Below are 23,507 nucleotides of genomic sequence, written 5' to 3'. Positions count from 1 at the left end.
CCCACCAAATATTGATTAAGCACCAACTGTTTGCCAGGTTCTGAGGATCTAGTGATGAGCGTGGCAGGCTAGGTCCATGCTCCAGGGAGGTTATGGGTATGTTCCGTGTGGAGACAGACAAAAACAAGGAAGCAAGATAACTGCAGCGAACAAAGAGTGTTATGAAGGAAAACAAAGCCATGGAATGGGATAGAGAGAAATGCGGCCCTGAAGGCCTCTTGGAGGAGGCATCTTAGAACAAGGACAAAGGCCTGAGGTGGGAGGGGGCGTGGAGTGTGTGGGAAAGAGCCAGGAACCAGGTGGTGGAGAAGCGGGAAGAAGGGGGAGAGCAGTAGGAAATGATGGCAGGAAGTTAGGAAGGGCCCCAAGCTTGTAGGGATTTGCTGGCCACAGCAAGAACCTCATTTACTCCACGTGTATTAAGCAACTACTGGAGGACTTTACACAGGTGATATGAACGCCACTGGCTCAGAAAGGGTAGCCTTCGAGGGGCTCTACGTTCATTCACCCCACTATTTGTTTACCAACTATTTATGGAGTACCATGTGCCAGCACTGGGCTACACAGCAGGGAGACAGCAGTGAGCGAGACAGACACAGTTTCTGTCTTCATGGAAGGTTCGAGGTTAGTGTGGGAGTCAGTGATGACATACTCACACAAAAAGAAATGTAATTTCCAAGAGACCTAATCCGAGAGAGTCAGGGAAGCTTTGGAGAGGAAGTAGCATTACACTGAGAATGGGAAGGCATGCTCCTGACCCAGGTGAAGAGGGAGGGAGGAGTGGTCCTGGCAGAAGAAACAGCATGTCAGCAGCCCTGACGCTGGCGGGAGGATGACGCATTCAAGAAACTGACAAGCATCCTGAGTGCGAATGTACTCATTCATTTGGGTATTAATTTAACATGTGCTTCCTGAGACTTTGCTGTTTGCCTAGCGCGCTGTCAGATGCCATGGGGCGTGCACACATCCCAGCCCCGCCTCTGTTCTCAGGACGGGGTTAAGGAGCTTGGACTTTATGCAATAGGTGGTTGGGAACCTCTGAAGGTTTTTGAGGAGAGGGCAACATCAGCAACACAGTTCTGTGGGCGGCTCCATTGGGTACTGCCAAACAGCCTTAAAGGGGAGAGAAGAGGAAGCAGGAAACCATATCACTTATCACCTAAACTTGGACACTTTTGAGATTGGAAATTGGCACTATTTTTAATCATTTTGCCAGGACCACATGCACAAACCAGGACTGTCCCAGGCAAACAGAGACTTCATGGGCCCCCTTGGTAAGAACTCTGCCCTGTCTCTAGCTGACTGTATTCACTCCTCTAGCTAATCCATGGGACTAGTGACCCCATGTCCCCGTGTCTCTTCCTCATCTGCTGGCGTCTCCATCACAGAATGACGCAGTTGAGTCCGAGAGGACACTAACGACGTCTCCCAGAATGTGGCCTCCCAAGGCCATCACCAGCATCTGCTTCGTGCTCCTATGACAGGTATTGACGTGGGTTATCTCATTTAATCACAGCCGTGGTGGAGCGGGGAACAGCATGATCCCATTCACACAGCTGTGTGGCCCGGACATAGACGAGTGTGAATGGCGTGGTGCAGTTATCCCACACTCAGGGCCTCGGGACATGACCTCTGGGTCATCTTTGTCCCTGTAACTGATTGACACTCATGTCACAGAGGCACCAGGGTGCTTAACTCTTACCACCTGCGCTGAAACATCAGCTCATTTATTATCCGCTTCAAACCTGATGGCCTGGACCTCCCCTCTGCAAAGATCCGCACAAGGATTTGCTTCCGCTTTCAACTTATCAATTGACCCTCAGTGACAAATTCCCAGACCACAGTCCCACGTGTCCTTTCAGTACTTTCTAAAAAGCACCCTCATCAATTGACTCCTTTTACTTTTCTTTTTTCCTTAAAAACCTGAGCAGTGTTTTCATCTCTTTCCCAATTCTAATATATTCCTTACAGAAATAACCCTCCCCAAACTCCCATTTTATGTGGGCCTCAGTTTCCACATCAGTCCAATAAGAATATTTGCTTCATAAGGCTACGGCGAGACTCAGATGACGGTGCTGTAGGAAAAGGTTGCTGATAAAGGCTAGTGTGCTAACTAAACACACAGAGATATTATTTCTATTACTATTCGCCTTTGTTAAACACCCCGGCAGCCTCAGTGTTTCGTGATCTGCCCAAACCACTCCTTTTATTTCCAGTTGCCTCTCTAGACCCCTAAAGTGTTCCCGAGGGCTGTCTTGGCTCTCCATCCATATCCTGGGAAATCTTTCCCACAGGTCTAGAAACTAGCAAGTGTTGGTACCTGAACCAACCTAACTGTTCACCACAGGGAGGAAGTCCCTCCCATCGGTGAGGGGGAGTCCAATACAGAGGAAAGAATGAGAAGGCCTAACTTCTAAGCCTCACTGTCTCACTAGTTCTGTGAACTTGACCAAGTATTTCAACCTTACTGAGCCTCTGTTTCCCTGTGGTATAGCTACATTAACTACCATTTTCTGAGCCCCCATTTTGTACCAAACACCGTGCTAAACTGTTTTCATGCCTCGTTTTAGAATTACATCATATGTAGGTATTATTATCCCATTTTATAGATGGGGAAAGCAAGGCCCAGGCAGAAAGTCCTGGATAAGAAAAGATAAGAACTTTGCTCTCTTTTTGGCTAAGTGGATTCATTTCCCTAGCCAATCCATGTGGCCAGTGTCCCCATGTCTCCTCTTCATGAGCTGACATCTCCATCTCTGCATGATGCAGGTGAGTCCAAGGTGACATTAATGACATCTCCTAGAATGCGGCCTCCCAATGCAAGCACCATCATTTTCACCAACAGCATCATCACAGCAGTAACTTGGCCAAGATCACACAGCTGGTCAGCAGCTGAGACAGGATTTGAATCTGACTCTATCCTAACCGTTAACTACACTATAATATCCATCATTATATATGCCTTAAGGTCTCACTGTGAGTCCTCAGCTGTGTCTGACATAACACCAAACACAACAGATGCTCAATAATGTCACTGCTCTTTCTCACTTTAGGAAAACTCAATATATAAAACTCTAAAGTGGGCAAAGAGACGAACTGAGGCCTCATTATGTGAAATATACAAGAATCAGTGAGGCAACCCTGGGGGGTACGTAACGCCTTTAGTATGAGCTCCCCAACAGTCCCTAGAGACCAGAAAAAATGAAAGCTAAGGTATTCAGTGCCATCTCCTGTTGGAGATAAATTCAATGTAAACGCAGATCTCTGCTCTGAAAATATCCCTGCGAACACCAGACTACTGTACATAATCCCATAACTAGGTTGCACAAATGTCATTTCCCTCGACTTCTGCGGGGAGCACACCTATTACCCCCTAACGTCAGTGACTTTTTCTTTGTTTCTCTTTCTATTATTACAATATTATTGAAACATATAAAACTCTGAAAACGGTTACTGGAGCCGAGACTACCCATCATGCATAGCATCCGACACTGACTTTTGACATCATGTCTTAACTAGGTTGTTGTTTTTTTTACCTCTTCCCCAGACTTCAATCCAGCCTGAACTTTTGAGATCAATCACCAAAGCATCCTTTTCTTTCCTATGTTAATCCATCAAAGGAGTTATATTTTAAAATGTTAAAAAGAGAAACATATTCGCCCACAATCCCACCCCGCTAACGTACGTGTGAATGATTTGTCATGTTTCTGTGTTGCTTCCCTGCCTCGTGTCCACACGTGCACACATGTGAACTGTAACCCAGTGACATACGATTTGTATTCCTTTTCCTCTTCACATTCTATCATGCAGACTTTTTCTGTATCACTAGTCCTCATCTTTATCATGTTTAATAGATGCTCAGTGTGCCATTGAGCCCATGTGCCTATTTTTTATAACGTTTTAACAAACAACTTGGTGCACATCAGTTTTTCTCTTTTGAACCATTGCTTGAGAATATCCAGAAGGAAAAGCATGGGGGCCTAGTAACTCGTTACACGTGAACGGTCTGAATTCCAGCCTTAGGACTTACTAGTTGCATGACTTCAGGGCAACTCTCGAAACCTCAGTGTCCCCTCATGAATAATCTGCCTGCCTCATCTCAGTGGTGTGAGATTCCAGGGAAGGATGCATGGAAAGCACTTAGCATGGTACCTGGCACAGAGCAATTTCTAGATACATGGAACCCCTATGGTTCCCAGGTACCTATTTATGACAGAGGCCCTTTTGTTTTTCCCCCCAATGACAGTGCAGCATTAAAGAACATGGTCTGTGGAGCCCCACTGCCAGGTTCAAGGCTGACTTCCTCACTGCATAACCTTGGACAAGCGACAACTTCCTTGAGCCTCAATTATTTTCATTAACAAAATGGGGGTAGTAATAATAGATCCTCATGGAGTTTTATGAGAATTAAGTGACAAAGGAAGGCACAGAGTGCTCACATGATAAGCACTATAGTCTTAGCTATTAGAAGTTTTACATCACGCCCACCCCCAAGGCATCCCACTGTAGTCCCTTCTTGTCATCACTCTTTCTGTTTGGTTCTTGGATCTCTTGGTGCAATGAGAACAACATAGTCCCGGAAGCCAGGAGGACACTAATTTTAATCTTCTCTTTACCAGTGACTAAGTCAGCTCTGCAACCTTGACAAATTCCTGAACCTTATGGCCCTCAATGTGCTTCCTACTCGGCACTTAAAAATTCCACCCCATGGATCATTATGAGGGTTAGGACAAACACCATAAACTCCGTAAGAGTTGATTATGTCCTATTCACCCATGATTCCTTGTACCTCGATGGTGCCTGGCACCGCAGAGCAGATCCATGAGGAGAGGAGAAGGACAGAAAAATGGAGGGAAAGAAATGGATGAATGAAGCACCAACAGCATGCCTGGCACCTAGTAGGGGCACGAAATAGTGTCAGTTCATCTGCGGTTAATTTATCAAGTATTTTTTTACATGGAGCCTTGAGCCAGGCTTCCTAGAAAGCAAACAAAGAGATGTAGCATCCTTCGTAATATGAAGGAAGGAATGATTTATATCTGAAGTCAATATTTATGGAGCATGGACTCGTGCACGACACTCGAGTAGAATGCTTTGTACTGTGCACAGATAGTAAGGACACAGGTGGAAATCTGGAGAAGCCAAGGAAGAAGCGTCAAGTAAACACGTAAAATGAGGATGGAAAGTATGTGCCCTTTGGGTCCGTGTGGGCGAGGGCACTGACAGGCAGAGTTAGGACAGTCAGAACTCCGTGTGGAAGAGAAACCACCAGCCTCTTCCTTACGACTGTGTTTTCAGTTGGCTTGGAGACGGCCTGGTTGAAAGAAAGCAGGATCAGCGTTGGCGCCATAACCTGTGTAGGTACTCACTCGCTATATGAACTAATGCACGTGACTCAACCCCACTGAGCGGCAGTTTCACCATAGTATAAAATGGGAATGATCTCTCCGAGCAGAGACAGGTTTATGAGGTCGTGTACTGAAAAGACTGAGCATGACAGAAGTGTTGTATAACATTTTGTTCGTGTCTTCTACGCAGGCCTTGTGAAGGGTGCATGGGGGAGGGGTGGTGACGGGGAGAAAGCGGGTGTTAGAAGCAAGTGACACTCAAAGCACCTTCTGTTCACTGAGCTTTTACAACATGCCCAGGCCCTGTGCTGGCCCCTTTATATGCGTCACTTCGTTTAATCCTCACAATACCCTGTAAGGTATTGTGCATGGCCCTACTTGACTGACAAGCAAACGTAGGCTCAGAGAGGTTACATAAGTTGCTGAGTTCATACATCTAGCCCGTGGCAAAGCTAATTCTCACCCAGCCTATGGGATGCCACAGCCAGAGACGTGAACGGCTGTACCAATGATTGCACACTCCCTGCTGTACCCATGATTGCACACTCCCTGCTTATTAATGATTGTATCAGTGATTGCAAACTGCAACACGTTATGCAAATAGAAGGTGCTGTTATTTTAACCCCAGGGCTTTTATGTTGAACCTATCAAAAGGAGAATCACATCTGTAAGTAAATAGATATGAAGCCCTTGATGATGGGTGTAAGATGTCAAATTTGCCCAAGTCACTGGTAGGCAGGGAACAGCTACCCAGCGGTGTAGCCAGGGTGAACTTGGAAGCTCTGACAATGATCTGAGATGAAAGGCACATGTTGCATGAAGGTGTCCCCGCAGGAAGGAGCACCCATGGGTGTCCTCATTCAGCTGCCTGCTGCCAAATCGGGGTGCCCGTGGCAGCCAGGCACCCACTGACACCCATGACAATGTGCTTCAAAGAACTGCACCGTGACCTGGCATCTCTCACCAGGATATGAGCTAGAATGGACGTCTCTAAGGTGTTCCTTGCAGTTCCAGGTTTTAGGAGGCAAGGAGGCAGCCTGGCTTCAAAATCAGAATAATGTGTGTTCAAATCCTGATTTGACACTAGCCTGGACATGTTAACTTGGCTCTCTGAATCTGTTTCGTCATCTGTAAAACGGGGATAATAGCACCACAGATTCGGCATGAGAATTTAATGAGGTAAAAAATGCATTAGCATTTAGTTTAATGCCTGGAAAAGATTGTAAAGTATATTCATCTGCTACCCAATGTTAAATGGGAGTTATTTGAATTTTTTTAAAAAAGTAACCATAATTTTGAAAAGGATTCATTAAGTCAGCCTGCCATCAATGACCAAAATGATTTCAAAGTTTCCTCCTTCCATCCCATCCTCCCTCCCATCTTTTCCTTCTTTCTTTCCTTCCCCAAAATGACCTATGTATCACTATATAGTCTCCAGGTAGCATCTATAATCATATAGATTTAGTATTTTCATTTTTCTTTTTTTTAATGTCTCTCAATGCCAACACAAACTCTGAACCAAACACAGGATCCACAGGGGATCCTTTTTGTGGGTTCCTCGTCTCTTGGATCCATCTGGACCCCTTGCCGGGCACGCTTTCCCGGCTGTGCTCTGGGCCCCTCCAGCCTCTGTGCCGGGCCCATGCTGGGTGCCTGCAGGGCCAGCCCTGGGCGGGCAGCTCTCCCGCTCCCTGCCGTCCCCTCAGCTGTGCCCTGAGAGGTGGCCGACAGAGAATGCCCTCCAGCCTGGGCACCCAGAGGAAACCCCAGTGAAGCAGAGAAATCACTCATTCTCCTAATCACAGCAAAGTTTTCAAACTTTAACACGGAGCCTTGATGAGAAGAAAAGCTGTGTTGTGTTTTTTTTTCCTACGAGCCTGGCATTTCTGAAAAGGTCCCCTACGCAAACCACAGCAACCTCCAAAACTCTGCCCACTGAATTGAAAATAAAAGTTCGTGGAGGCCAAAGCCCTCTCACAACAGCTGCTCAACGCTGTAGAAATCTTCTCTCCAGTGTTTAAAGGTTGTAATGTTTTCAATGAGGTCCTCAAGCCCTCTGGGATCTTCCTTCCTTGTAAACTCTCAGAGCTTCCTCAGCCAATGTTACTTATTTTCTATGACGTCACATAATGCTTTATGAAGAAACTGATTTGCTTTTGAAAAAGGAGTCATCAAAGAAAAGAAAGAAAACTCCTAGAAACAGAACTTTTAGCCTTTTTAGGAGTCATATAAGGCTGATACAAAGTTAGTAGATTTTCTTTTTGGTGGAGCAAAGAACTTATAGAGGTCCTCTAAGCCTTCCCACACTCAAGATTTATTATCAGCAGAACTGATACCACAAAGAAAACATGGCAAAATGTTTAACGTAATTAATCAGTTCCATCGTAAATAGGTTTGAGTTTGTGTCATGGGCTCAATTCTGGACCTTTATAAAATCCTAATAATTTCACGAGGAACTTGACCTACCCATGAGTATTCAGACTCAGTACACACATTATAAATATGTCACATGTATGAAGAGCCCAAATTTAGACTCATCATTCAGAAAAAGATGAGGTGGAACTCAAGACAAAATCACTCATGCTCATTTTTTTAAATTATAAATTCTACAATGGCAACATTCAAAGAAATCTTTTCTTCTTCAAACGTCTAATATTAACTTGAAATGATTTCATGGCACTCACAAAACATCAAAACAAACATGCTGACATCATTTTCTTCACAAAATGCATTTCTGTCTCAAAAATTAGATGCTGGCAGTGTAATTAACAATCACTAATCACTGTCTAGATTATTCAAATGACAGTTCAAAATCTCGTTCTAGAGCAGTTCCCTTGTGCTGACTGACAGTGCATTCCCTCCAACATGACAGATTCAGGGGGTCAATACTTATGCAGTGCTAAGTCTCCATTCCGATTAATAAAAACCTGCTGAATTTAGCAATCTCACTTAGGCTGTGTCTAAATAACACTGACCTTTAGCACAATTGGGTAGTCAGAAAACATTCAGGACACAAAACGCTAACAAACCTTCACTGGGTTGCAGCCTTTTCAAGGGCTTTCTTATTATCCCTTTAAATTCAAACAAAACAACCACAACAATATAAACGCAACATGTTCAGGTTCACCTGTACTAATAATTATTGATCGCTCAGGGGCAGATTATATGCTTTTAAGTTTTACTGCGGATTAACCAACCACACACACACAAAAATAGAAACTATATACATATTTTAAAGCAATTCTGCTCGAAGGATCAGATCTGACACACAGAAACCACAAAATCTACTGGCACAAGTCAATCCAGCCCTAGCTGCCTAAATTTCGACCATATTCAATAGCAAACATAAGGACTGAATTTAATTCTTTTCTGCTTTTTTATGACCTCTCCTCTCTCCCCATTCTCTCTTCTCTCTCTAAGAAAGCTGTTAACATTTCAAAAACTCAGAAACCACACGAAGGGAAGAAATGTAATTATAAAGACAAAAACAGAACAAATGGACATTGTCTCCTCACATTAAAAAAATACGGAAGAAATACAAAAGACCTAAACACTTTCTCTGCATCCTGCTAAGATGAGTTTCAGAGACTAGTTCATTTGAAACTGAGTTTTCCACTTCCTGAAAATCAAGTGTAAAATAGTTGTCTTCAACAGTGATGCCCACAAGTGTTGGGGTGGGGGTGGGGGGGGAATGTGGGCCATCACATTCCGGAACCGGAGAAGCATCAGGAGCTGTGCAGCCCCCCCACCACCACCACCAGAGGTGTGCAACAGATGCTTCCTCTGGGTGATCGACGCAACTCTCTCCCAGGATTCAAGCGCCGGTCAACAGGTGTTGCCTCCACAAAGACACATTTTCCCACTTCCTTTAACACACTGGAAAACACAAGGATGAAATCACGGCCAACAGGAGCACATAAAATGCCTCCATCGTGGGAAAGGTAGAGAAATGAAAATGAAATGAATCCCTCAGTCTAAAGCCTTTAGCAAAGAATGCTTTCTCTTCACATTAGAACTGGGGCTGTGTCTGCATAGTACAGAAAACCATATCGTTGTTTTTTTTCAGGATGCTTGTCCCGCTAGACACCTAGGATTGGCATAGGAAGACCAGATAATTGTTATCAGTAATAATAAGATCTGCTATTAACTGAGCAATTTCTAGGAGGCTTAACGTAATGTGCACAGTCTCATCATAATTTCTTAACAACCCTAAGAAGGTCAGGAGTAGTTTTCACAAAGAAGGAGACTTAAAGAAGTTAGGTCATTTGTCCTGGGTCACACAGCGAGAAAGTGACTGAGCTGGGATTTAAACCTTGGTCTGGTTGATGGAAAGGCACACGTTCTTTTCATTAAACCGTATCATATTCACCTGAAGTCATGTAACACAGCTCTGAATGACTTCTAGCTGCAATACATTGGTTGCTAAATGGCCTAAAGGCTACATACATTATCCCATTACTTAATGGGTTTTGCCTCATAAGTTGATTCTTACTGAGGTGTGTCTGTATGTGAGCATGAATGAAGCCTTCACATTCTCAGAGACAAAGCAAATGTTAACTAAACTTCCACTGAATCCCAAAGAAGACTACAGTACACATCACATCTGTAGTAAAGATAAGAATGCTTTATGTCCCTGTCATTGTCAAGAATAATTTAAAATGTTGTCTTTGCAGTTTAAAGGACTATCCTAACACTTTCATATAGGGAGCAAATAGCGAGTCCTTTGCTTTTGCTAAAATGACATATGCTTTATTGGCTATCCCTTCCACCACCTTCTCCCTCACTTAAAACAGAAAAGAAGAGAAAGTCAGTATGGCCTTGTGACTAAGAATATAGATCACTCGTAGGTTAGGCCACTTTCATGGATATCCTTTGTCTGCCTCAGTTTCTCACTGCATACCATGGAGTAGATAATAATAGTACCCACAACATGTCTTTTAAAACATAACTAATAAAGCATTTAAAGCACTGAGTCCATGCCTGGTACATAAAAGGCACTTAATAAACATTAACTTTTAAAATACAAATAAAAGGCGAGATTTATCACCTGCATTCTGCACACACAATTAAGACTGATTTGACTTCCCGTGCAATCAAGGGGTGTCTTTAGCAGCCCAACTGCTAGAGCCCAGACACTCACTGAACACTTCAGCCTCTAGCTTTCATTTCAGTCTTTAGCCCATTTGAACTGTGAATAATAACAGTTCCTTCTTTATAGGGTTGAGGTGCGCATTACATAGATAATACATTTAAATAAAAAATGCTTACAAGCAAAGTGAAGACATATAGTAAGTACTGAATAGACAGTATCTGTTACCACTTTCACATTTCATACTCAACAGCCGTATTAGATGGTTGTATCAGTTCCATAAGAAAAGTGAGGCTCAGCAATATTAAGCTTCCATACCAAAGGTACACAGTTTCATGTGGCAGAAAGACATCCCAGGAGAGATAGCAACCTTCCTAGCTTCAGTACTCCAGGTAGCGGTCATTTTCTTCACAGTGCTCAGCACTCACTGAAACTATCTGTTTTTTTTGTGTGTTTACTTGTTTGTCTGTTTAGAATTTATGCTCCAGAGAAGTAGAGATGGCATTTTTGTCAAGTCCAGCATCCAGCACAATGCTGGGCACATAGGAGACACACAGTTTCTCTGAATGAATGAATGAATGAATGAATGAATGAATGAAGCAAGCTAAAATTTGTCCAAAATCTATACTTAACCACTAGGTTGCACTGCTTCCCATTACTGCCATCATTTAAAATCCTCTTCAAATGCAGAATCACACAATGCCTTCGAAGAGGTTTTCTCTGAAGCCCAAAGACAACAACATTCTATGAATCTCCACTCTCATCTATATGTTTCCCTTCCACCTCAAGGCCAGAGCCATGCCCAAGCCCTGCCAGGCTGGCACTCCAGCAGTGCCCAGATGCAGTGGGCTGGGTGGGGCAAGAGAACGGGCTTCCCCAGTCTGGTCTCCAATATAGCTCTGCCATGTACAAGTTGTGACCCCAGGCAAGGTCCAGACTCTCTTTCATCCAAAAAATGGACAATGCAGAATCGTGGTAAGACTTAAATGGCAAAAGTGTGACACAGTGCCTGTTTTGGGCTGACACATGGTAGGTACTCAACAAGATACAGCATCCTTCCTTCTAGGCTCCAAGAGGACTATTTTTATGTCCCTTGGAGGGTTCATCATTCTCAGTATGTCCATATCTTCACTCATCAAATACATTCTAAAGTCCTTGACAGCAGGGACTTCGGCTTTCTTCATTCCCAGGGTCTGCCACCTATAAGTGCTCAGTGAATGAGACCGAATAAAACCTCTGATAAATTCACCCAAAGTATTTTTTTCTCCAATGGCCAGGATATCTGAATCTCCCCAGATGGCCTTTGATCTATTTTGGCCAATAATGTGGCAGGAACAATATTTAGCAGGTCTGGCTAGGAACTCAAGGGGCTTTACACACTTCCACTCTCTCGGTAACCTGCTGCCACCATGTGAACAAGACTGATTAGCCAACTAATCAGTCTGTCGGGCAGTGAGGGGCCATGTGGAGCAGAGCTCATCTCAGCCAAGGTCCTAGACAGGGGATCCCATGGGCGGGAGCACGTCCCAGATCAGCAGAGTTCATGCAGCAGCTGACCACAAATGCCTGAAGGAGCCCAGCAGAGACCAGAAGAACCACTCAGCTGAGCCTAGCCCAAGTTGCTGACCCACAGAATCGTGAGCTAAGGAAATGGTTCTTGTTTTAAGTCATTAAGTTTTGAAGTGATCTGTTAAGCAGCAAAAGTAAATAGTACACAGGGCCTAAAAGATGTTCTCTTGTGCTCAAGTGGGCCAGAAGCACTGATAAAGCCATAGGGGTGAGAAGCGGGTGGAGAGTAAGTACCATGCTTTCATTGGTGATAATAGCTGGGAGTTGGGGGGGAGGGGCCAGGGGAGAAAGAAGCTTGGGTTTTAGGCACATCAATTTTGGAGGAAGGAAGAAGTTTACTCTACTATATATTTCAAATCAGTGTTGTTGTTTTTTCTAGAAGTGGAACCTTCTTTTCAAAAGATGTCTTACAAACCATTTCCAATGTATAAAATAGGTCAAATTTGTAACTTATGGCTTTAAATCGAATTTGTATGGTCAAATATGTAAAATTATTTTTAAAAGCTAATCAATAAGAACAAGAGGGATAATCGGATTATGAACTCAAGCATTCAAAATCAGGAGTAAGACAGGAATTGTCTTTTTTCAGTACCAAATTAATTTCTGTGTATTGTTTTAGTAGCAGAGTATTTTAAAATCCTGATAAGCACACATAAGTAGGTGGGATAGGAAACGGTTTTTAACAGCTCACCTTGCAATCTCAGGATGCTCCTCAATTAAACAAAGACAGGAGGAGAAGCCAGCTGTCCCCATAAATTACCGGTGGAAGGCTCAGGGTGCTATAATGGCATAACACAATAGAACACGAGTCCCAAAGTAGTTTTTTAACTTTTGTCTGACACGTCCAAATAATCTGTCTTTGAGTTCATTCTCTCTCCCATAAACCTTAATAAAATTGCAAAGACATATAGAGTGGAAGGGGTAAGAACAACATCCCACAGAGCCTTAGAACCCTGAGGGACAAACGAGTGTCCCCAGTGACCTGTGGGAGGAGGGGCTCTCAGCTGCCTACACACGCGGAGACTTGCCATCCAGTATCTCAACTTTTGATGTCACCATTTCACACCTTCTCAGCCTTTAAAGCAAACAAACACACCAATTGGATTTAGAATCACTATCTTACACTTTTGGAAATGAAAGCGACACCCTGTGTTTGACGCAGGTCACAATAATGCCTCTCGTGAAGCACCTGTGAAGATCAATGACCATAAAATGACTTTATAAACAAAGTACCAGGCAGATTTCACATATAGGCCAGGAGACATATCCGAACACAGGCATGGAATTGAGTGGCAGAAGTTTAGACAGACCATACTGATCATTACAGCCAATCCATTCATTTGCAGATAAGGCAACAGTTTCTGGGAGAAGGGAAGGGCTCCTCTGCTGAAATTATCACCTGGAGAAATGGCTAAGTGTGAGAATAGCCTCACCTCTTTCTGAAAGCTTGAGCAAAGGGGACAGTCTGGTTTTCCTTTGATGGCAACATTTCACCACACTGACCATTATTTATGTGCCAGTCTGGGATGCTGGCTTCATCATCTCCAGGCATTTCAGTATTTCCTAAACTAACATTGGTTCTGCCCCATAATAGCTAGTGTCTTTTAGTAAATCCTTTTGGGATGCAAAGAATTGGCCAAAGACTTAAGGAAATAACCCTCAGGTGTCGTTGAGAAAGTAAATAATAGGCCTTTCAAATGGTTATCCAAGGTTCTTGATTCTTAAAATCCTAAGTGACTTTTCTTAAAATATTTTAGTCTATTATTAGTTTGGGGAGAGATTCACTAATTGTGCAGGGGATCAGAGTTCATAGTTCCAGGAAACTCAAAGATGCTTCCTGGATTCTAGAGTAGAGAGGGATACGTCTAACTTGTCAGAGAATCCCAGACTGTGAGCTGTCTTCATCCTTCATTTTACAGGCAATGAAAACTAACCTTGGAAAGGCTAGATTTGCCTGAACTAACACTACAAGTGGCTGAGTTGGAATTATAACTCAGTTTTTCCCACTGCACAGAGAAAAAAAGTCAGACAAGATCTCCTTTCCACCAGCCCCCATCCAAGATATCTGAACAGGCCCTCCTTCTCTTCTCTTTCCCGCCTTATCCAGTCTCCTCATCCTTTCAGATCTGGTTGGAAAAGGGACGGGGGGTGAGAATTTATCCTGGGCGACCCACGGGTCGTGGGGAAGAAAAGCCAGAACCTTTCACGTTGGTGAGCCTGTGACTCTGGGGCAGGTGGGCGCACTGCCCAGCTGGCGCCTAACCTCAAGATGGTGAGGGAGGCTGCAAGAGAACCCGGAGAGGAGGGGTGGGCGGGAGGATGCGCAGGGGCTTGAGAAAAGGTGTAGCTGCTGGAGAGAAATTAAAGACCACAGAGCCCCTGGGAAGCAGGACGGTCCAGCTCTCACTGAGCGGCGGGGAGGCCCTGTGCAAACTCCTCTCTCCAACTCGCATTCGGCCCTTTGTTGTCGGCCTCTGGCTCCTGCTCATGCCCTCCGGTCCCCCGCCCCCCAGAAGTCACCCCAACTGCACTCATAATATTTTGCTTTTGCGCGGGGTCTGTTTTCCGCCACCAACTTCCAACAGTCTCCATGGTGACGCGCTGGGAAGGGGGCAGGCGCAGCTATGGAAATCCCAGGGCCTACCCGGCAGGCGGCCCCTGCAAACTTTTCCGGATCTCCAGGTCCTTCAGGCCGGGTGGGAAAGCGCACCGTCCTGGGCCGCCGCACGGAGTCGGGTGCGGGGCTCCCAGGACCGGGTCATCACACCCGGGTACCGCGCTGACAAAGGCTGGAATCCCCGGGCCTGGGGACCCCGGGACCACGAGGCTCTCGCTTGACCTGCTACCAAATCCAGACGCCGGCGCTTGGCAGGTGGCGCGGGTGGGGGCGCGCAAGCCTCTCTCGCCGGCCACACACACACACACTTGGAGGGAGAAACAGTCTGATTTGAACGCGGGGGTCAAAGCTCAGACCCCTTGCCCCTTGCTCTCCCGAGCCCACAGACCCGGTACCGGGGCCGGAGAAGGCGGCTCCTCGACTAGGGCCGCGCCTAGGAGAGGGTGGAGGAGGCCCGGGCTCCGTTCCCACCCGGGTGTTCTCTGCCCCGTGGGGCCCGAGCCTAGGCCACTGAATGTCCTCACCTGGGGGCCCACGGAACCAGGTCGAGCCTGAGCCCGCACCTGTGAACCAGCGTGCCTTCCCGCCGCTGCGGCCCCAGGGGCTCAAATCCGGCTCCAGGGGTACTTGAGCCGTCCCAGCTCTGTATTCTGAAGATGGGGACAGTAATTAAAGGCAGAAGTTTCCAGTTCGGGCTCAGCAGTGCCCCTCTCTAAAGCGCCATCCCGTTTAAAGAGAAACAACCCTTCTGTTGCGTAGGCGACCCACCTGGCCCCCGCCCACTCTGCAGAAGTTCTCGGTGGCCTAAAATTCTCTCTACTTTTCCCTCTCGTTCTCGAACTTTCCGTTACCTTCAGTAACTGAGCAACGCTCGCCTGGGTAGCGTAAACCCGGTTGGACCCACACGCCAGAAACACTTAGGCGCCGCCGGCGGCCTGCGTGGGTAGGGTGGGCCAAGCGGGACAGTGTGCTCGCGTTTATGCGGCGTGGGGCTGCGGCGCGGGCCGGGTGGGATTTGCGCCCGCCTCCCACCTGCAAAGGGTGCACAGCCGGATGCGGAGTCGAAGGCCCCACGCGAGCGCCTGCGGCCTGCGCTGCCTGCCCGAGCTCGGCGGTGCGGCCAGTCTCCCCGGAGAGGGGCTCTGCTTTGTCACGCTCCGCCGAGAGCGAGCTGAAGACCCAGCAGGCGCGCGCCGGCTCCTGGGCCTCCCCCGACGGGGCTATTGTCTTGGCCCCACACTTGTTGAGTATTTGGGAAAAACTCTAGGAATATATTACCGGCTCCGTACGAGGAACAAAGGGGCGCGTTTCCGCAGGTCACGCTGAAGTGGCCCCAAGGCAGATCACTAGAGCCCCGGCCCCTGCAAAACTGGTCTCTCGGCCCGAGGCACTTTGCGGGGATTTTCCTTTTAAGAGTAGGGGACGGAGGCCCGGCTCGCCAGCCTCTCTGATCCTGGACGCTCCCTAGTTCGCCCAGCACTTGCTGCGAATCGGTTGTTCGAGCCCTTTCGAAATGAAACAATAATAATAGTATTCGTGGTTCTGGTCGCGCGGGATATGCTGTAAAAGGAGCAGAATCGAACTGCTCCATGGAGCGCCAATCTCCGCAAGCCGGGAGTAAGGACCTTTACATAACAAGGGAAACTCACAAGAAAAGCTAATTGGATTAAGCTCTGGAAGGGAGGTGAGGGAAGGCTCCCGGACCGGACCGCGCCAAGCCGCTCTTCCTAGTCGTCGGTGTTGCAGGCCCGAGTGGTGTCACCTGGTGCGCCTCATGTCGTTTCTTCTCACTACTATTTCCCAAAACTTTTGGTTTTGAGTTTAGGATGGCTATCTAGGGATGTCTCCGATTCTCGAAAGGAGAAGGAGAGTGGATGGGGGAACAGACTTCGGTTTCAGAACCTATTTGGGGCGTTTGCAGTTGAGGTAAAAGGACCAGGTGCTCCCACCACCACGACCTGCGTGGAGGACAGAAAATAGAACGTTTCACAGCCCCAAGAACGCACGCAAACGCCCCAGTCGTGTGGAAGGGGAGACTAAACCCCCTAGCTGGGCCATGGCGGCTGTGGGGTGCAGAGAGACCCCAAGTCCCTGCGTGGGCCCTTTGCCAGTACGTGGCCGCAAACAATTCAGATATGGGGTTAATTTTGTTCAAAGATCTTAGTATCTATAGTGGGGGTGCACAGCTGGTGTGCAGTGGCGCAAACACTTGACATAAAAATATGTTGGGAGGGGCTCTTTCCCTTTCTGGGTGCCTGTCTCCTACCCGCGGCAGGAAACACCTCTTCTTGCCTTCGTTTGTCATTGCGAGTAGTAAGAAGGACTTTGGGGCTCAGCTTATCTCCAATCTCAGGGGGTCCACACCCACTCGGGGGAGCGCAATGGAAGAGGGACTGGTTCTTGGAATCAGAGATAGACAAGAATCCTGGAACACCGAAGATGCCCCTGGCCAAAGCGGTGGTGGTGATGGTGGGGGGTGTTTCTGACATCGTCAGAAGCCCGGAGGGGCTGGAAATCTGTCTACAGGGACAGAAGAAAGACTATCTGGGGCGATGCCCGGATGACTTCTACCACCTCCCCACATCCATTTTCAGCCTGCTTTGGGGTGGAAGTGGGGACACCTTCGTGTGGTGTTTATTTGCTCAGGGCAGGGTCGTGCGTGTGTGGAGGGATGGCAGAGGCTGGAAGGCACTTGTTGCTTCGCGCTTCAAAGCCCAGAAGCGGATGCTCCTAGGCATCCTCCCAAGCCTGGAGTCAAGCTGCCGCCTCGGCCCAGGCTGCGCTCATCACCCCGTTTCTGCCTCTCCCCAACTTCATCTCCCCAAGAAACCCCGAAGCTGCAGCCGAGCCCGGACAGGAGTGAACTGGTTCGGAGACTACGGCCGGGAGAGGAGGTGAACTTCCAAAGAACTTCTACCTTGAAGGGACAGAGGAAGCATAACTCAGATCTAGAAGTTTAGCTGTCCTCCAAAGGTGCTAGAAGTGGGAGGTAGCGAAGGCTCTATAGGAGAAAGAACCGAGACGCCGTCCTTTTTCGTTGTAAGAGATTCCTTGGCGTCCTTCCTCCGTTTTCACGGATCTCAGAGACCCCAAAACCCGACGACCACAGCCAACAGCCCCAAAGGGCCGAGCAGTTTGCAGACCCCACCGCCAGGCCTCGCCGGCCGCACTGCGTCCCGCCTTCCCTCCAACAGAATTACAGCCCGGAGCGGAGCGCCTCGTTGCGTGCCCCTTCCCGGCAGGGAGGCTACACCCGGCCTCGGACAGCCTGGGGCTCCCACCACCCGATGGGGCGTGGATTTCCTGGGACCACCGGGTTAGCCGCCGCCACTCCCTCTAGATGCGCGTCTCCATCTCCACCATCCTGAGTCGTGGTCCCCACCTCCTAGGAACTGTGCGAAGTCTTCGCCCTCCCTCGTCTCTGGGGAGTTCCGCTGGGTTTCCCGGCCTTCGCTACCAGCCCTAGAGCGCACCGCTATTCCGAGGCCTCCAAAGCTGGGGGAGGAGCCGTGCCCGGGAGGGCCAGTCGGCTCGCAAAGTTTCTGTAAGTGGCATCCGAGCTCGCCGCGAGCCAGCGAATCTTTACGTAACTTTGTGTCCAGGGCAAGCGAAAGCGCGCTCGTCAGCGCGCGCGCGCGCGTGCACACACACACACACATTTACACACACGCTTACACACACACACTTCCACGCATCCACTTATACACATCGCACAGGACTGAAAACTTCTGCACACTCTCCGTTATTTCCTGGGGTTCCACTGTCATGTTGACCCTTTTGAACTTTTTGCAACTGTTTCTGAAGTTCCCCTTCTCCCTTTTCTTTCCCTCCCAATGTCTTCCCCAACCCCAGCCAGTAGGACTAACCTGTGGAATCCATGTCGGGTTCCTCCAGTAACCCACAATGCATGCTCTTCCCATGGACAGCACAGGCGCTCCCCAAAAGTCCTGATGTTTGGGGGTCCCCTGTGCTAGAGACGCCCAGGGAGGAAGGGAGGGAGGCGAGGAGAAGGAGGGACGCAGAGAATGCAAGGGCAACAGGATGAAAGAGGCAAGGAAAAGAAAGAGAAAGAAGAAAGAAAAGAGAAAGAGGAAAGAGGAGGAGAAGGGAGAGCGCGGAGAAGGGGGAGAGAGAAAGAGCGAGCGAGCGAGGGGACACTCAGGAATCCAGCCGGGCAAAGCCAAACCCGTCAAAATGTTTGCGGATGTTTCATGGGAAAAAGCATCATTTTATAGGAGCCCCGATGGGAGCAATGTCATTGATAGGCCAGCCGGCCTGATGAATGGCCGCTCGTCAGATGGGGCCGTGGCGAGGCGCACTGTGAAGCCCATTGTGGGCCTGTTTTGAATAAGAAAAGCCGCCTCCGAAAAGGGGGGCTCAGAGCGACGCAATCCCAGCCCTCCGACTTCCCCCTTCTATTATAGCATTAGCAACGTTTTTCTTATTTAAAGTTCCAGAGGCCTTCTCCAGCCTTCGCCCGGCACTCATTATAGGCGAAATCAAAATTGGCTTAGATGCGGCCCCCTCTCCCCTCCCCACCCCTCCCTGGACCCGGCCAGGCGAGGCGCAGGCGGGGTGGGTGGGGGGCGACAGGGGACTCCGGGGAGCCTGGGGCGTCGCCTACGCGACCACGAGTGGGCCCCACTCCTTTGCCTCTCTTCTTGTGCCCACCCCCCGTTGGGTCCCGGGCTGAATTTTGAGTGGGGGCTGTGGGAATGCGGGAGGAAGTCTGCCTTGATCCCTTCCACGCGGATCCGCGGACACGCGTGGAGGAGACCGCTGAGGCGGGCACAGGGGAAGGGGAACTGTAGCCCTAAAACCTCAGCCCCAACCTGGGCGGTGAGACGGCTGCTTGACAAGGAGGGTGTGGGTTCTCCTCCAGAACTGGGTCTCCCTCTGGGTCTGCCTTCTTCACCGTGTCGCTCTCCTTTCCCTGTCTCCCTCTCTCTCTCTGCTTGTCTCCCTGTCTCTGTCTCTCATCTGTCCTTCTCGCGTCCTCTGTGTCTCTCTCTTTCTTCGGTTTTGGCTGCCTGTCTTTCTGTCCAGCCCCTGCCCCCACGTCTCTTTGTCTCTCCCCAGGACTCGGCCCCTCTCTGTCTCTATCCCCCTTGGTCACTCTGACACCCCCCTCCCCGCCTCTTCCCGTAACTCTGTCTGTCAGTCTGTCTGTGTCTCAGTCCCTCCCTCCGTCCTCCCGCTCTCGCCCCCCTTACCCCCCCCCGCCTGTCCCCGCCAGCCTCCAAGTTTGTGAGAAGCCCCGGCGTCCAAGTGGGGACGCGCTTTTCCCAGGGTCCCCCTCCTCAGCTGAGTTTAAAGTACAGAAAGAGGGGGCGAGGAGCTGGGGGGCTGGAAGTGGAAGTGTCGGGGGTGGGGGCAGACTGCGTCTCTGAGGGCCCCGATAAAGTGGCCGTTCGCGGGCCGGCCGCGCTGTGATTAGAATATGAATGGGACTCGGCGGGCGGAAGAGAAAGGCGGATCACCCCGGGTGCTTTGACCATGGACAGAGGCAGCGCCGGCCGGGCCGCGGAAGGGGCGGGCCGGGCGGCGGGTCCCTAACGCCGGGCGAGGGGGGCTCTCTAACCCGGACCCCAAGCTGGGCGCGGTTTCCCGCAGTCCCTCGGAAAGCCACACCCCGTCGACCTCCTCAAGCGGGGCTAAGTGTGACAATGTGTGTGGGGGGGCGAGGGGCCAGCACGTGTCGAGTTAAGGTCACGGTGCGGGAGGAAGGAGGCGGCACGGAAGGAGGGCTGGACAGAGCCCAGACTTGGCATATTTCAGAGCACTGGGTTCGAATCCCCACTCCGTAAATTCCTTAATCTTCCTGGCCTCGGCTTCCTTGTCTGTCAAATGGGGCAAAGACACAAAGTTTCAGGGAAGATTAAACGAGGCCGTGGATGTAAAAGGAGCTGAGCATTTGCTGTTTCCTCTACTTGCAACTCTCTTTACCATCTGCCCCTCCCAACATGGCCCCGCGTGGCTGGCTCCTTCCCACCACGCTGGTCTCACCTAAGTGTCCACTCCTCGGAGTGGCTGCGCCTGACCATTCTGTGAGGTCTTCTCTTATTTTGGCCGCTGCCTGGCTCATTATCCGTTTGTCTCTGCAGGAACTTTGTTCGCAGCTGTATGCTTAGAGCCAGGCACCTTCTTTCCGGCGGCGATGGTTGGTGAAGGGAAAGGGGTCGATGAAAAAAACCTTTGGCGATGGAAGGCGACGGTGGCAGTCACCGCTTGTCGTGATGTGTGTGGCGGCAAAGACCGTGGGGCTTTGGAGTCAGAAGAGCTGAGCGGCTAAGTCCACCGCTTGCAGCCTCAATTTCTCCTTAGGCGAAATGGGGCGAATGCTGAGTCTCCTGTGCCGGCAGCAAAGGCCTATCCCAAGGCAGAAGACGGCCCCGGAGCTTGACCAGATGCAGGGAGATGGTCCTCAGACGCTGGAGAGCTGCCTCCAATCTGAGTGCATTGGTTCCCTGGAAGAATCCTTGAGGGGTGCTGGGGATCCGGGGGGTCTCCAGAGGGCCGAAGGGACTATTATTATGGCTGTTACTATTCCTCTCATTTTTATTATTATACACGCGAAATGGAGGTGGGGTGGGCCGGGCTCACGGGGAGACGTGAGGAGCAAGTGGGCCACGCAGGGTCGGGTGCATGCCCTGCGCAGCTCAGGACGCACTAGGTGGGGTGCGGCGGGTCCCTGCGCTGCATTGTTAATCTGGGAGGGCAGCAGTTCTCAGCCACGACTGTGCCTCAGCACCCTGGAGCTTAAAGAAGTGAAAATAAGCACTTATTCCTTAGCAAATGTTTATTGGGCATCTACTATATGCCCAGCACTATTCTGGGAGCTGAGGATAGGGCAGTAGACAAAATAGACTGAAAAACGTTTTCTGCCTTCCTGGAGCTCACATCGGAGTGAGGGGAGGTAGACAATATACAAAATGTACAACTGGATTATATAGGCTGTCCAGTGATGAGCGCTATGTAAGGGGTGGGACCAGGGAGAGCCTCTCTGAAAAGCTACCATTTGAACTTTAAAATAGTGCTATCTAGGGGCTGGTGACCAGGGTGTGTTCACTTGTGAAAATTCATTGAGTTGTGTCCACTATGACTTTATGCATTTTTCTCACTATTTCAAACTTCCATACAATGCTTGTTTAGATTTAATGCTAATAGTGGTTATAATAGTAACAGCTACCATTTACCCTTTGTGTGTTGATTTTAACTGCTTCACTGTGACAGACGTTTTCACGCATTCTCATTTAATTCACGCAATACAACTAACATAACTATTATTGCTGTCCCGTCAGAGAGGACAACTGGCATTCAGAGTGGGTCTCCTGCCCTTGGACAAAATGATGAACCATCCAGTTCTTATCTTCCAGGAGCTCGAAATATAAAACAAATATAGCACAGGTCTGTGGTGGGGAAAGAGTTTGTGCTCTGGGAACCAACATGAGGGACACGAAACTGAGCCCTGGCGGCTGGTATCAAGGCAGGCATCCTCCAGGATGACTAAGCCAGGCAAGGGGGTTGAGGGTATCCCAGACAGGCCAGGGCAAAGAGGAGAGCATGTGTGGTATGTTTGGGCGTTGGACCTTGAGGGGGCTGCACATGAAAGGGGAGGAAAGAGGAATAGGTGATTTCTTTGGGAAGAAGGCAGGGATCAGATCAGGAGGGTCATGCTAAGAACTTTATCCTGGAAGGGTTTTGAGCATATAGGGATTGTGTTATGGAGATACCAGTGGTCATAGTGTGATCGCAGGAGCGGTGGAGGTCATTGGGAGAAAGAGAGATCTTGATGGCTTGAAATAGAGACATGGCAGTGGGGCAGGGAGCCATGACTGAGGTCGAGAAACTGAGGCAGCCATACCCACCAGCCTTGGTGTTGACTGGACATGGCCAGTGAGGGGCAAGGAGGGGTGATGTCTATTTTCTGACTTGGGCTATTGATGCCACTCTCATAGATGGTCCAATGCGGGGGAGGGGAGTGGTAGGAGGAGGGAAGGTTTAGCAGCCAAGGAAAGGTGACATGAAGTGCTCATACAACTTCCCAGTAGTCCAGTAGCAACAACGGGCAGGTAGGCCCGCAAAAGTGTGCAGGAGGCACTGCTGCGTAGACTGCTGCTGAAGCCCTTGGCATGGATGAATGAACAGCACAGAAGGGGCAGCTGCAGGATGGGTCCCTCGCAGATCAGCCGACAGAACTGCCTCCACTGCCATGTTCTGCCCTGTCCTTCCCAATCCTAACACTCACTTCATTGCAATTATTTACTTGTCTGCTGTTTTCTTTTCTTTATGGAACTTACCGCCATCTAAAATTGTTTGTTTGTTTCCTCGTTCACTGTATGCCTCTCCACACCAGAACGCAAGCCTCAGGAGGACTGGGACCTGGTCCTTGCTCACTCCTGTCACTTCTGTCTCGGGACAGCATTTATTGACCACTGTGAATGGCCCAGCCCCTGGCCTGACTGGTAGCAGGTGACACAGTCCCACAAGAGCACAGAATGATGGATTTCCTTGTGCAGCGAAGTCACTGGACCTGAATTTTACACTTTGCATAGTACTGAAAGGTTCTGAGTTATTCTAAGTGAAAATCAGATAGAGAGCTCTGTTCAACTGATTCTAAAAACGAAATTGAAAGGACAATATCTCCTCTTTAAAAATTTCCAAAACATGTGCACATTTATATTTTAGAGTTGCAATATGTGTGGGTCTAAGCCTGGACCACCTTCAGTAGAGAAGCCTCTGCTGAGTAAGGTTTCTGTTCATTCATTCATTCATTCATTCATTCATTCATTCAGCCAATACGTGAACAACCGGTCATGTGCCAGGCTCTGCTCTAGGCAGAGGTTCAGAGGTTAACAGCGTAGACAAGCGCCCCCCTCTCCCC

General features: G+C 48.9%; 1 protein-coding gene across 4 annotated transcripts in view; it reads right to left on the bottom strand.

The window, feature by feature from the left end:
* The window catches only part of RFX4 (regulatory factor X4), a 137,401-nt gene extending 118,510 nt beyond the window's left edge, over nucleotides 1-18,891 (bottom strand). For all 4 annotated transcript variants that reach the window (XM_074326253.1, XM_019728443.2, XM_019728445.2 and 1 more), the window contains exon 1: nucleotides 18,490-18,891. Coding sequence is in view for 3 of the 4 variants with exons in the window: in XM_019728443.2 (XP_019584002.1) it covers nucleotides 18,490-18,532 (43 nt within the window). In the remaining variant the exon portion in view is untranslated. The remainder of the gene's footprint in view (nucleotides 1-18,489) is intronic.
* Nucleotides 18,892-23,507: the final 4,616 nt, after the last annotated feature.

Source organism: Rhinolophus sinicus, linkage group LG02 (assembly GCF_036562045.2).
Source record: "Rhinolophus sinicus isolate RSC01 linkage group LG02, ASM3656204v1, whole genome shotgun sequence".
NCBI classification, from domain to species: Eukaryota; Metazoa; Chordata; class Mammalia; order Chiroptera; family Rhinolophidae; genus Rhinolophus; species Rhinolophus sinicus.
Note: the sequence above shows the minus strand (reverse complement) of the source record. Positions and strands in the feature narration are given on the sequence as shown.